Consider the following 14,684-nt stretch of genomic DNA (forward strand, 5'->3'; position numbering starts at 1 on the left):
CAGACCCGCAACAGTGGTGGCCGGAGGAGCAGCTGTCTGCGGGCCGCTGCAGCTGGATAATGATTTTACCATCTTCTCCCATTCTGCCTTGGATCCCTGGCCGCCCCTGGCCAGTCAGAGTTAGAGTCCTTCGTCTGCTTTAGGAACGAGAACTGTGTGGGATATTCCCCCAAATAGATTCGGCAGAGACAGACAGGCCTAAATAATTTGAATAGGCGTAACGGGCGGGGCTGGCTCAGTCACGTTGTCAGCAGACCACAGCAAGAGGACTTTTATTTCCTGCCATGTGTGAGGCGGTGGAAGGGCATTTCCAGGGGGCCGAGCTCAGGGGTCTGCGGGCCTGGCACCCAAGGCCGGGTCTCTCCCGAATTCACGCCAACTCGCAGGAAATGGTGTTTGAGCAAAAGCGCCAAACAAACTGTTCGATAATCAGTTAAAAGATAAATCGCACAAAACAAACAACTGAGCCCCTGGAGGTTCCGAATCCTTCCTCCAAGAGAGCAAAAACAAAGAAAATTCCTAAGTTACAAACAGGAGGGTCAGGCCTTCCAATTCCAGACCTTTGCATGTGTTAAGCAAAACCAAGAATAAGCAAGAAAATATGCTATTTGAATTGCGTTCAAAATGTCTTTTACAAGTGAAGCAAATTACTTCTGCATGTTCTGAGGCTCTGCAGAGAACAAATAGTGGCCTTTAATGGGTAAAATTACACAATTTGCTTTTAACAGTAAACCCAAAGCCGCGGTGGCTTCAGATAGCATCGCACTCCCGAGAGCTCCCTCCACGCAGCTCTACTCTTAGCAGTTTCTGAGCATTTTGGAGGGACGAAGTTGTCCCCACCGGGCGCAGCGTGGCGAGGAGGGGCCGGGAGTCCCCGGCGGGGACGCGGCCTGTTTCTTTCCTTGAACGTTCTGCTTCTCTTCCTCCCGCGCCGCCAGTTTCTGGGACTGGGTGGCTCTTTGGTTTGCCCCAGTGTAGGCTGGCGGGGCGCAGAGTCGTCCTGAGTTACAGATTTATGACCAGGCCCCCGGGGGTCCCGCCCCCTAAAGATGGGTGCCAACTGCCCCGGGCGTCTCTTCGGCGAGGGGAGCCCACCCCGAGGTTTGGCTGTACGCCCCCAAGGCTCCACCTTTGGGGCCAAGCGTCCCGAGGAGCAGGCCCGAGGGAGGGAGCGGGAGGCACGTCCGGGGACTGAGCTGCTGCCCCCGGTCCCGGCCCCCAGCTGCCCGCGCGCCCCGCCCGCCGCAGGCGTGTCCCTCCGGCAGGGGGCGCCGGCGCCGACCTCGCTCTGCCCATCGGGGCGGGCGAGCCTGGGACCCTGCCTCCCTGCTCGCCCGCGCCCGCCCCCCGCGCTTGTCCAGGCGGCCGGAGCCGAGAGGCGCATCCCGGCCGGGAGAGGAGGAGGACCACGAGTTGCTCGAAAGGGACCAACTCGCAAAGTGCCCAGGAGAAAGGGCAGCGGACGCGCGGCCGACAGGGGTGGTGGCGCCCGGACCCCGCGCCGCGCCGGTCCCAGCGCCCCGGCCCCTACGGCCCGCGGCATGGCCCGGGGCTTGGCGCTGCCGTTGCTGTGCGTCCCATCCGTCTGGGCGGCCGCCGCTCTCCTGCTCTGCGTGTCCGGGACCTCAGGTAGGACCAGCCGGTCCGCGCCTGCCTTGGCGCACCTCCTCCGTGCGCGAGTACGGGGCTCGCGGCTCGTGCGTGTTTCCCTTCCTTCGTGATTCTGCCCTGGCCGCCGCGCCGGCGCCGCTGCTCCCGAGAGAGGGGCGCCTGACTGGGCCCCTCCGCACCCGCCTCGGCCCCGTTCCCCTGCCCGCGTCCCGCCGCGCGAGGCTGCTTTTAATAAGGCGCGCTCTGGGGACGGCTAAGTGTTTCCAGAGGCCGGGGCGGGCGGCGCCGGCGCCCGCGGGGAGCCCCTAGCCGGGGGTTTATGAGGGTCGTGAGTGTGAATGCGGCCGGGCCCCGGGTCCGCAGACGTGTCCGAGGTTCTCAGCACCTTGACTCGGCCCTGCTCCCCGAGGTTCCCTTCCAGGGCTCCTGGCCCGCGGCGCCCCCCTCTGCGCCGAGGTCTCCCCAGGGCGGGCGCCGCGGTGGGACAAGGCTCGGGGAAGGGGGCTCCCTATCCCCGCCGCTTGGTTGAAAGGGGATTTGGCTTCCCTTTTGTTGGCCCCTCACCCCCTCCCCCACCGCCGGGAGGTGGCCGAAGCGGCATTTCCTGTGCCTGGGGTCCCCGGGCGGCCTTTCGGCTGATGGGGACCTGGCCTCCTTCGGGCAGGCTGGAGGGGCGGGCCCGGCTCCCGGGTTGCGTTTTCCTCGAGGGTCGAGCGATCTTGGGCGGCGTGGACCCCGGGGCGCCCAAGAGCTGCCGCCAGGTTCTGGGGGAACCTGGGGGGACCGGCCTAGGGGGCCAAGCCGTCCCGATCCCCGGGGCACCCCTGGCCTGCACCCCTCGCCAGATTCCCGCACCCTGCCGCGGCGGGGGAAGGCGGCGGGGCCTCCAGGTTTGGAGGCTGAGGGGGTTCGCCTCACGTCCCAGAAATCCGTGAGCCTCCCCTTACACGTGAGTGGGTCTCAGTGTCTCCACTCCACGCATTGCTTCCTCCCCCCCACCCCCCGCTCCATTTCTGTAGGAAGGTGAGAGTTAGGCAACAGGCGCGAGAAGGGGGCTCAGCTCTTCTCGTATCCTGCTGCCAGCTGCGCGCTCCAGGGACCAGTCCTCAGATTTAGGAATGCTGGGCAGCCTTTCCTGGGGGGCGTTTGGGTTTAAGCAAGGGCCGATTACGTCACACATCCCTTGTTACTTGATTTGGGAAGGGGGTTTGCATTTATGTCGCTGCTCCTTAAAGCATAAGCCGCTCAGGGTGCAATGTGCAATGGTAGGTAAACCAGACCTTCTAAGTCAGTCTTTGGGGTTTTAACAACATCCCTGTGGGTTTCTGAACCCCTCACCCCGCTAGAATCCCTCTCGCCTTTCGAGTCTGGGGATGCATTTGCTGCGCTGTGGGAGGGGAAAGAGGGGGCTTATCCTGGCGACTCGACGTGCTTTTGCACAGCGTTTGCGTGGTGGCCTCGTGGGGGTTAATTGCCCTGCAAAAGCCTACCTTGTAAACTTATGCCTGGCGGCGGTTTAAGTTGCATTTGTCAGGGAAGAGTTGGAGGTGGGTGATGTGAGAAAAGGTGATGGGTCTGTTGCTTAAATAAAGGTTGTAAGAAGACTGGAAAGACTGCTCGCATTTTAAAACAGCAGAGTAGTTTAAACATTGCCGTCGTTTACAGTCGAGTTTAAGAAATCTCTGAGGAACGAAGCCATCCAATATCATTTTCATTAATTTTTGAACCCTGTGTGGAGGTAATTTTCTTTTTCCAGTAAAATAATAGTAATCTCTATAGGGGAGGGAGTAGGGAAGCTGTTTATAATTCTTTTCCTTCTGGAATGCTAGGCTAGCTGGAAATTCAAAGAATATGATCATATTCAAAACTATGAATACAATTTTATGATTACAGGAGATTCGAGTGTTTGGCATCTTTTCTGCTGTAAAGAAGAATCCCTGTAATTTGAGTGTATTTTATACACAAAACATAAGTTACTATGTAAAAACATGGAAAAGTTATTCTAAAAGGATTTATAAGTTCTACATTTTTATAGAAGACTCTGTTCCTTAACGAGACAAATACCTGATTTGGGACCGTGTGCCCCGCCTGAGTAGGTTAGGCTGGGAGTTTTGGGGTCCCCCACCCCAATTTTGACAGTGCAGTGTTTACTTCTGGCCCAGATCCCTGGAGTGATGGTGGTAATAAATAATGATAGTGATCCATTTGGAAGTAAGTAAATGAAAACATCTTGAATAAGAAGACTTTATGGAAAAAGAAAAGTTTTTATATACTCTATAGTAAGGAAGCATGTTTTTCTTATTATGGCTGTGTACTAAGCAAAGAAGAATCACACATTTGAAAATTTTCAATGTTTAACAGTGAGAGCAAGTTTAACCCTCACGTCTACTTGATAAAAATGCCATCTGGAGAAAATGACCACCACTGACCCTGTGTAACGTTCCTGTGAGCTGCTGTGCTAAACTGTTTATAAAAATGGCGTTAGGTGACCGAGGGGCTCTAGTCAGTGAGGCTGAACTCTTGATTAGTAAAGCAAGTCATAGTTAGAAAACTTAACAAGAAATCTGCTTAATATTTTGCAAGCAGAAAAGCAACATGGGTTTAAAATGGTGCGTTTACCAAGAGTAGTTTTTGGTGAGTGATCTGCAGATTTACGAGGCAATGTGAAATAACATTTGTATTATTATTGCTAAACCGTTTTTGTATTGTTTGGTCAAAATACCGCCGTAATTATTGTTTGTATGTCAGTCTCTGTTATGGTGTGATTTGTAGTGAATTACTTGTTCCCTGAGAACGTTTTGTCTCTTTAGCCTCGGTTTAACCTCTGAGACATTTAAGCCTGGCAGAGTTTGGGTTTAATGCCTATCCTTTGGAATCTTTTTCTGAGATCAATGGGATAGAAATGCCGGAGTAGGGGAACAGCCCGTCTGACAGGTAGGGAAGATTAATCCCCTAAAGGGGGATTTCTACAGCAAGGTTTCAGCCAGAGAAGTGGCGCTCCTTTAAAATGCATTCCACGGGAGGCCAGGATGTGGAAAGTTATCATTATCATTGAAATGGAAACTGGGTGTGAAAGCCTTGGCCTCCCTAATCTGCAGAACTCTTGACTACTCTGATTAAAAAGTGTAGGAAATTTGTGTACTCTGTAACTCTTTTCCCAGGGAGAGCTGTAATTATACAATTCCAAGTTGTCAGGGAAAAGAAAGTGGGCTACTGTTATCTGAACCCATCTTCTAAAATGCTCGTTGATGTCAGGGGCCTTTTGGTGTTTATCTCGTCCATTCCCTGGGAACCTGGAGGGGAACCGGCAGCATCCTGTGCTTACCACCTGGAGAAGGGCTGGGCTGCGGACCTTTGGGTTTACCCTGCTGTGCCCTACGGGGAGCTCCCTATGGGCTGTGACATATTTCTGTTCATGGTGAAGAAAGTTGTCATTAAGATATTTTCTTCTTTGGGGACCTGTGGTGACTGCCAGGTGGACTCCATGAATACCATACGTGGAAGGTGTCAAAAGCAGAGTAACCAGGGGGGATTTGCTTTGCAGAGGAAGCGTTACCGGTTAAGTCTGGATTTTCCATGGCCAATAGTAGTTTCGTGAAAGGACAGTTGGGCTGAAAGGACTGGTTTTGAAAACATCGCTTCTCAGTGACTCTGGGTTCTTTGGTTTTGTATTGTTGGACTGCATCACTGTAACAGAAACACTAGGAGTTCGGTGGGTAGTGCGGGCTTCTTGAGTTTTGAAGTAAAAATCTAAGCAACAAGAGTAGCTCTGGCTCACTAATTATGGCTGCAACTGGCTGGGGTTTGTACCAGCCTCCTTTTTCTAGTATGTATTTATTTGGTTTTGCCGAGGAGCTTGCCAAGTTGGAAATGAGGGTGGGACAGCTCTGCTTGCATGTGCTGTTGTCTAAAATACGTCTGGGGTGTGATCTGTTTAAAATCATATTAGCAGAGTGGCCAAGGAATTGTTGAACATTAGGAAGGCTTTTCAAAAATAAGGAATTGCGTCGGTGTGGTTTGTGTTATTTTGGGGATTTCTGGGTTTTTTTTTTTTTTCCCTCAAGTTCTATCTCTGAAAGAACCAAAAAAAAAAAAAAAAAAAATCAAAAGCCAAAGGGAAGGAAATAATTACAGAAAAATTTAGCCTAATTAGACTAAGTGGCTTGTCCTCCAGAAAGTCTTAAGTTCCAGTGGGATGTGGTGTGTGTGTGTCTTTAATTGTCACTGGAATGAGCTTCAGTAAGCACTCTGTCACTTTTGAGATGTTATCCGGGGAGAATGTGGCTGCTTCTTCAAATCCTCCTGGAGTGGGGGAGGGTTTTCCCCAAGTCCCCAAAGCTGCCAGCCTAATAGTTTCCACACACCCAGTGCCCTCCTGGAGGGCTAGTTAACCCAGCGCGCACTTAAATGACAGAAATCCTCATGGTAGACTTGTGCTGTGGAGTATAGTAGCCGCTAGGCACATGCAGCTATCTAGGTTAAAATTAATTAAACTGAACTGAACCGAAAGATTCATTTCCTCCACCGCACCAGCTGCATTTCAGTGGCCGCGTATGGCGGCGGCTCAGATGGCCCAGGTACGTAGAGGACATTTCCAGCATTGCAGGAAGCTCTGTGGGCCACTCTCCTGTTTGTCCAGGGTCTGTGTGTTGGTCACTGTTGCTTCAGGAACAGTGTTGTGGAGTCCAGAGCCAAAGAGGAGCTTCGCCTTGTTTGCTTAAGAGTTCTGTTTGTTGACTGTGGGAGATTTGAAGGCAAAAATGAAATGGATTGACTCTAATCGGTGGAACTAGAGGGCCCTGCCCCAAGAGGGGCTTAGCAGAGGTGTAATGATGACCAAGGCAGTAAAACCTTAGCGTATATGCTTGCATACTGCACAGTGCTGATATGAGGGAAATGTTAGCTTTAAAGAATTTGCATGTGAGGGGCTAAACGAGATTATGTGAACACGTGTGTGCACACTCACGTATGTGTTCGCGTGTTTGGGAGAGGGCACACCATGGCTTCAGTGCCATTAAAAAAGCACATGCAATGGTGATAGTGACGACTGTTTCCTCAGATTAGGCTGTCTGACGAAATGGGAGATCTTCAAGTGGTGAAAGGAAACAAATGTCACTGGAAGAAGGTTTAAAGTGCAGATTCAAAAGAATCCCAGCACAAGAAAGGCGAAGGAAACCTGCCCCGTGCCTGGCACATTGGGGGCATGCAAAAGCAGTTTCCCACGTGGGGAACGAAATCACAGTAGGGGAGGAAGAGGGAATGGGGAGATGACATCTGAGGCCATACTTATGGACGAATTCACAGTCCAATCTGAACTGAGTCTTACATGCATCAGATATGATTTGCCAAAGACTTCCTGGAGCAAGCATATCTGTGATAACGCCTGTTAGCGGCCAACCCTCGCAAGATCTTCTCCTTTACCTCTGGTAACCCGCCATGTGGGATGTGGTGGAATGTGTTTGTGGAATGTGTTTGCAGACCGGAAAGGGCTGAGAGAGGAGGGCAGATGTGGGAAGAGGCAGTAGGAACCAAGAGCAGCCAGAGCACCGTCCACAGAGAAGGGGAAATCGTGTGGAGTCAAGAGTCTGAGGATCTTAGCTCCCAGGCAAATGCAGGATGTGATGCGATAAGCAGGGCAAGGCATGGCGAGCTGCAGCCACGTTTTTGGAGGATAATTTGGCAGCAGCCGGGGGTGGGGGTGGGAAAGCTAAGAGGGTAGTGGTTGCACCCAAGAAAGGAGGTGCATGAAGAATCAAGGGGCTTGGTCTTGGATTTGTTGGGGGAATTCCCAGGAATTCCTGGGAGGAGCATCCTGGGAGAAAACTGATGCAGAAGGGAAAGTTCAGTCATTCCTTAGGGGTCTGGAGCAGGGATGCACACAACATTTTGGCTCCTGGAAGACAATGGGCATTGGGAAGGAGAATGAGTAGGATTTGTGGGATGATGAGGAATTGAGTGAGGACTTAAGAGTTCCATCTAAAATAGGGAGCAGCCCACAAATGAATGGCAAGACGGGTGTAGGAAGGGAGTGAGGGGTCACAGGCTGAGAATGCTTTTAGGCACAACCTCTGGGTCATATTCAGTTAAGTGTCCACCTTGCTGTCCTTTTGTAGGACGTTATTTTATGTTTTCAACTCTTATAGAACATTTGGAAATAACATATGGAAATTGGGAATTTTCCTCCCAACAGTGAAATAACTCCCAGGTCACCATAGTCTTTGTATAACATTGGATACGTTTCTAGAGGAGCTTAAAGTCTACAGGAAGAGTGGTGACAAGGGGGGGCTCTGTCTTAAGTGAACATGAGATGTGGAGGGAGGGCAGGAGTGGAGGGACTGGCTGGTTGTGCATCTGCTTATTTTGCAAAAAGAAACACGGAAAGGGGAAACCATAAAGTGACACCTCAGATCTTTTCTTAATTAAGGGAAAATATGCATAAAAGAGACCTTTTAAGCCATTTTTAAGTGTACAGTTCACTAGCATTAAGTATCTTCACACTGTTGTGCCACCGTTGCTACCATCCATCTCCAGAACTGTTTTCATTCCCCAGACTGAAACTCTGCCCCCATTCAACAACAACTCCCCATTCCCTCTTCCAGCCCTGGCAGTCACCATTCTACTTTCCATCTCTATGAATTTGACTATTATAGTATCTCAAATAAATGGAATTATATTATTTGTCCTTTTGTAACTGTCTTCTTTCACTTAACATAGTCTTTTCAAGGTTCATCTGTATTGTAACATGTGTTACTACTTTTTTAAGGCTGAATAATACTCCATTATACACACACGTGTGTGTGTGTGTATACATACCATGCATGTACCACATTCTGTTTTTCAGCTTTTTCTGTCTTTCAGTTGACATTTGGGTTGTTTCCTCCTTTTGGCTCTTGTGAATAGTGCTGTTATGAACATGGTACACAGATATCTGTTCAAGTCCTTGCTTTCAGTTCTTTTGGATGTACACCCAGAAGTGGAATTGCTGGATCATATGGTCGTTCTATGTTTAACTTTTTGGGTAACCGCCATACTGTCAACATTTGTTATTTTCTGTTTTATTGATAACAGTCATCAAAATGAGTGTGAAGTGGTTTTAATCTCATTGTGGTTTTGATTTGCATTTTTCTAATGATTAGTGACGTTGAGCATTTTTTCATGTCATTTGTATACATTTCATGGCCATTTGTATATCTTCTTTGGATATGTCTGTTCAAATCCTTTGCTCATTTTTTAATCATATTGTTTGGGTTGTCTTGGTTGAGTTGTAGGAGTTCTATGTGTTCTAGATATTAACTCCTTATCAGATATATGATTTACACATATTTTCTTCCATTCTGTGGGTTGCTTTTACACTCTGTTGATAATGTCTTTTGATGCACAAAAGTTTTTAATTTTAATGAATCAATTTATGTTTTCTTTTTTTTTTTTGGTTTTACCTGTGGTTTTGGTGTCATATCCAGGAAATCATTGCTAAGGTCAATGTCATGAAGCTTTTCCACTATGCTTTTTTTCTGAAAGTTTTTAGTTTTAGCTTTTTTTAGGTCCTTGATCCATTTGGAGTTAATTTTTATAGATGGTGTAAGGTAAGGGTCCAGCTTCATTATTTTGAATGTAGACATACAGTTTTCCCAGCACCCTTTGTTGAAAAGTTTGTTCTTTATTCATTGAATAGTCTTGGCATCCTTGTCATTTGCTACATATGTAGAGTTTATTTCTGGGCTCTCTATTCCATTGGTCTATGTGTCTGCTCTTAAGCCAGTGTTTTGATTATTGCAGCTTTGTAGTATGTTTTGAGATCAGGAAGTATGAGTGTTCCAACTTTGTTTTTTGAGATCAGGAAGTATGAGTGTTCCAACTTCGTTTTCTTTTTCTAGACTGTTTTGGCTATTTGGGATCCCTTGAAATTCCATATGAATTTTAGGATAGATTTTCTATTTCTACAAAAAGCGTCACTGGGATTTTGATAAAGATTGCACTGAATCTGTACATTGCTTTGGATAGTACGGACCTCTTAACAAGTCTTCTAGTCCACAAACACAGGCTGTCTTTCCTTTTATTTAGATGTTCTTTAATTTCTCTCAACAATTTTTCAGTGTACAAGTCTTTTATCCACTTGATTGAATTTATTCTTAGTATTTTATTCTTTTTGATGCTTTGTGGATGGAAATGCTTTCTTAATTTCATTTTTGGATTGATTTTTTTTAGTGTATAATAGTGCAGCTGATTTTTGCCTGTTGATTTTGTATCCTGCAAATTAGTTTAATTAGTTCAAATAGATTAGTTTAAATAGTTTAATTAGCTTAAATTAGTTTAAATAGTTTAATTAGCTCAAATTAGCTCAAATAGAATTTTTGTGTATCTGTATGTAGGATCATGCCATCTGTGAACAGAGATAATTTTACTTCTTTCTTTCCAACTTTGGATGCCTTTATTTCTTTTTAAATTTTTGTCTAATTGCTCTATCTAGAACTTCCAATATTATATTTAATAGAAGTGGTGAAAGCAGACATCCTTGTCTTGTTCCTGATCTTAGAGAAAAAGCTTTCAGTTTTTCACCATTGAGTATGAAGTTAGCTGTAGGCTTATCATATATGGCCCTTACTATGTTAAGATAGTTTCTTTCCATTCTTAGTTCATTCTGACATATTTTTGTATGAACATGTTAATGTTCTACATGTTCAAAAAATAAAATTAAATCACTGAAAATGGCAGGAAACTAAAGCTGAATACAAACAAGTAAGTCCAACTATAAAAGAAACCTGTTGGGTGGGCCAAGAAGTGCCTTCGGTTTTTTAAGTAAAAATAAAGGACACATTTTTCATTTTCACCAAGAACTTTATTGAACAGCACATTCACCCTTTTGTTCCACTACCATCTGCCATTTTTCAGGCAACTGCATAATTCCATCTTCCCAAAACTTTTTATCTTTTTGAGCAAAGAACTGTTCCAGGTACCTTTTACAGCCTTCCAGGGAATTGAAATTTTTTCCATTAAGAGAACTTTGTAAAGACTGAAATAAATGGAAATCCAAAGGTGCAATGTCTGATGAATACAGCAGATGAATCAAAACTTCCAGCCAAGCTGTAACAGTTTTTGCCTGGTCATCAAAGAAACATGGGGTCTTACATTATCCTGATGGAAAATTTTTTTTTTTTTTTGACTAATTCTGGATGCTTTTCGTGGAGTGCCACTTTCAGTTGGTCTGATTGGGAGCAGTACTTGTTGGAATTAATCGTTTGGTTTTCCGGAAGGAGCTCATAATAGAGGACTCCCTTCCAATCCCACCAGAAACACAACATCACCTTCTTTGGATGAAGACTGGCCTTTGGTGTGGTTGGTGGTGGTTCATTTCTCTTGCCTCATGATCTCTTCTGTTCCATGTTGTTGTACAGTATGTACTTTTCATCGCCTGTCACAATTTGTTTCAAAAACAGAACATTTTCATTACGTTTAAGTAGAGAATCGCATGGGGAAATACGGTCAAGAAGGTTTTTTTCACTTAACTTATGTGGAACACAAACATCAAAGTGATTCACATAACCAAGCTGGTGCAAATGATTTTCAATGCCGGATTTGGATATTTTGAGTATGTTGGCTATTTCCCGAGTGGTATAACATTCATTGTTCTCAGTTTATGTCTCGATTTGGTCACCATCAACTTCAGCTGGTCCAGTTGACCGTGGAGCATTGTCCAGCGAGAAATCTGCAGCACGAAACTTCGCAAACCACTTTTGACACATTCGATCAGTCACAGCACCTTCTCCATACACTTCACAAATCTTTTTTTGCATTTCAGTTGCATTTTTACCTTTCTTGAAATAATAAAGCAGGGACTTCCCTGGTGGTCCAGTGGTAAAAAATCCACCTTTCAATGCAGGGGACACGGGCTCCATCCCTGGTCGGGGAACTAATATCCCACATGCTGCGGGGCAACTAAGCATGCTTACCACAACTACTGAGCTCGCACACGTCAACTAGAGAGCCCGTGTGCCACAGACTACAGAGCCTATGTGCTCTGGAGCCTGTGCCACAACTAGAGAAGAGAAAACCCGCACGCCACAGCTAGAGAGAAGCCTGTACGCCTCAATGAAGATCCCACGTGCTGAAAGGAAGATAGGGCCAGGATAGGTAAAAATATAAGATGAGCCAGGAGCGTAATCTTATGATAGAAAGTGAACAGAAACAATGGGAACATATCAAATGTACAGTTGCCAGCTTGGAGGCGTTCCAGCGGTCAAATCTCCAACAGGTTAAGTGTCAAATAAATAAGGACAAGCATGGATTATACGTGGAACAAAATAGGAATCTATGATTCAACACCGATAAGTAAATAAGTACAATTGCCCCTCTGTATCTGTGGATTCTGCATCCTCGAATTCAACCAACCATGGATCAAAAATATTTAAAAAATTCTAGAAAGTTCCAAAAAGCAGAACCTGCATTTTCTGCACACTGGCAACTATTTACATAGCATTTACATTGTATTTACAGCCTTTTACATAACATCTGCATTGTATCAGTTGTTATAAGTCATCTAGACATGATGTAAAGTATACGGGAGGATGTGTGTGTAGGTAATATGCAAATCCTACTGCCATTTTGTATAAAGGACTTGAGCATCCTTGGATTTTGGTATTTGCAGGGGGTTGGGGGTAGTGGGGTGGCCCTGGAACAATCCCCCACAGATACTGAGAGACAACTATATAGTTAAATACATGCATTATTTTCCTAGGGCCGCTGTAATAAAGTACTACAAACTGGGTGACTTAAAACAACAAAAATTGTTTTTCTCACAGTTTTGGAGCCTGCAAGTCCAAAATCAAGGTGTCAGCAGTCCATGCTCCCTCCGAAGGCCCTGAGGGAGAATACTTTTTTCCCTCTTTCAGTTCCTGGTGGCTCCCATTGTCCCTTGGCTGTGGCAGCATCACTCCAATCTCTACACCATCTTCACATGCCCTTCTTTCCTAGATGTCTCTCTGTGTCCATTCCTCTTCTTATAAGGGACAGCAGTTATTGGATTTAGGCCCACTTTAAATCCAGGATGATTTCATCTTGAGATCCTTAACTCATTACTTCTGCAAAAACTATTTTCAAATAAGGTCACATTTGAAGTTTTGGATGGATATGAATTTTGGGGGACACTATTTAACCCACTACATTACATAAATGAACAGAATAGAGAGGGAACAGAGGGTACTTCCATACAGTAAAATGCAGGCTAATAAAATTGAGGTGACTTTAAAAAATTATGATTTGCAGCAATAATTGTGCAAATTCATTTGGGCGATGAATGTTGAATGCAATTAAATGGGGCCATGTTTGATGGGGAGCAGGGAATGTCCATGGCTCAGAGTATTTCCCCACAGAGCCTTTATTTGCAAGGGGACAATTAGCAGCTACAGACTGGAGAAAGCAGACGTCATCTAACTCTGTGACCAAGGCTTACATCACCACTGTGGGCAGGTGGACATAGTCCTTCCAACAAGGGCATTGATTAGCCTGCATTCCAGCTGGGGATGCAGAACCTGAGTCTCATGGTGACAAAAACCAGCAAGCCCGGGCTTCCCTGGTGGCGCAGTGGTTGAGAATCTGCCTGCTAATGCAGGGGACACGGGTTCGAGCCCTGGTCTGGGAGGATCCCACATGCCGCGGAGTAACTAGGCCCGTGAGCCATGGCCGCTGAGCCTGCGCGTCTGGAGCTTGTGCTCCGCAACAAGAGAGGCGGCGATAGTGAGAGGCCCGCGCACCACGATGAAGAGTGGCCCCCGCTTGCCACAACTAGATAAAGCCCTCACACAGAAACGACAACGCAACACAGCAAAAATAAATAAATTAATTAATAAACTCCTACCCCCAACATCAAAAAAAAAGAAAGAAAAGTTAACTCTACAGGCAAGAAAAACCAATCCTTCCTAAAAAAAAAAAAAAAAAAAAAAACCCCAGCAAGCCCAAATGGAGGGGCATTTTATTAAACAACTGGCCTGTAGTAGAAAACCTCAGTGTCGTGAAGGGAAAAAAACAGCCAAGAAACAGGTCCAGCTTAAAGGAGACGACAGGAGGAGACAAGTAAATGCAGAGTGTGATTCTGGACAGGACTGGGTTAGAGTGAAAACTGATGTGCACATCATTGGAACCTCTGATGAAATTGGAATATGGAGGTAAAGTATTTAAAAGTGTTGTCAAAGTTCACTTTCCTGAGTTTGTCAATTTACAGAGATACCGTAAGAGGACATCTTTGGTCTTAGGAAGTATGTACTCAGTGTTAAGGGGTAAAAAGCATGATGTCTGCAACCTACTCTCAGACAGTTCAGAATAAAAAAACAGTGTGACTATGGAGACAGAAAAGTGAAGTATATGGGTGAAATGTGAAAAATACGTGAATCTGGGTAATGAGTATGGAGCAGTTTCATGTATGAATCTTCCAACTTTTAGGTAAATTTGAAATTATTTCAAAATAAAGGACTAAAATCATGTTAATTGATACAAATGTATGACTGTAGCCAGTGGAATCAACAATAGAGTTGAGCATATTCTCTTAAGAGAAAGACTCAAATAGTTATAATTTTATGGGAAATGGTGTCAGACCTCATCCAGGGATGGGGCAGGGCAGGTTCCATGTGCCTTTCAGGCCAGACAGAGTTTCATCAAGGAATGAAGACAATTATAGGACAGATGAGGGGGTCTGTATCCAGAATACATAAAGAAGTCATAAATAAAGAAAGTAAATGTTCCAGTTAAAAGAGGGACACAGAGTACAGCAGGCAGTTTGCAGAAAAACAAATACAAACAGCCCAAAACTTAAGAGTTTGGCCTTAGGATTCAAGAAAATGCAAATTATGAGGCAGTTATCCCAATGTTCTTCTGACTGAGCTTTGCCTGAAGTCAGAAGTGGGTATTAAGTAGCAGGTTAGTAATGATGCGGGGAGGGTGGGTGGCACAGTGGTGTGTAAGCTACCACTTTGAGGGCTGTGTGACATTTAAAATACACATATTCTGTGGTCTGCTCTAAAAAAATACATGCATGCCTGAGAGGCATCCTGTTCACAGCTCCACCATTTCTAATAGTGAAAGTT

General features: G+C 45.8%; 1 protein-coding gene across 3 annotated transcripts in view; it reads left to right on the forward strand.

The window, feature by feature from the left end:
- The first annotated feature begins 1,294 nt into the window (after positions 1–1,294).
- ROR2 (receptor tyrosine kinase like orphan receptor 2) overlaps positions 1,295–14,684 on the forward strand; it is a 215,444-nt gene continuing 202,054 nt past the window's right edge. For 2 of the 3 annotated variants that reach the window (XR_004526910.2, XM_073805874.1), the window contains exon 1: positions 1,295–1,629. Coding sequence is in view for 2 of the 3 variants with exons in the window: in XM_073805874.1 (XP_073661975.1) it covers positions 1,542–1,629 (88 nt within the window). In the remaining variant the exon portion in view is untranslated. The remainder of the gene's footprint in view (positions 1,630–14,684) is intronic. The other variant, XM_033857741.2, reaches the window with a different exon arrangement.

The sequence above is a fragment of the Tursiops truncatus genome, chromosome 6 (assembly GCF_011762595.2).
Source record: "Tursiops truncatus isolate mTurTru1 chromosome 6, mTurTru1.mat.Y, whole genome shotgun sequence".
NCBI classification, from domain to species: Eukaryota; Metazoa; Chordata; class Mammalia; order Artiodactyla; family Delphinidae; genus Tursiops; species Tursiops truncatus.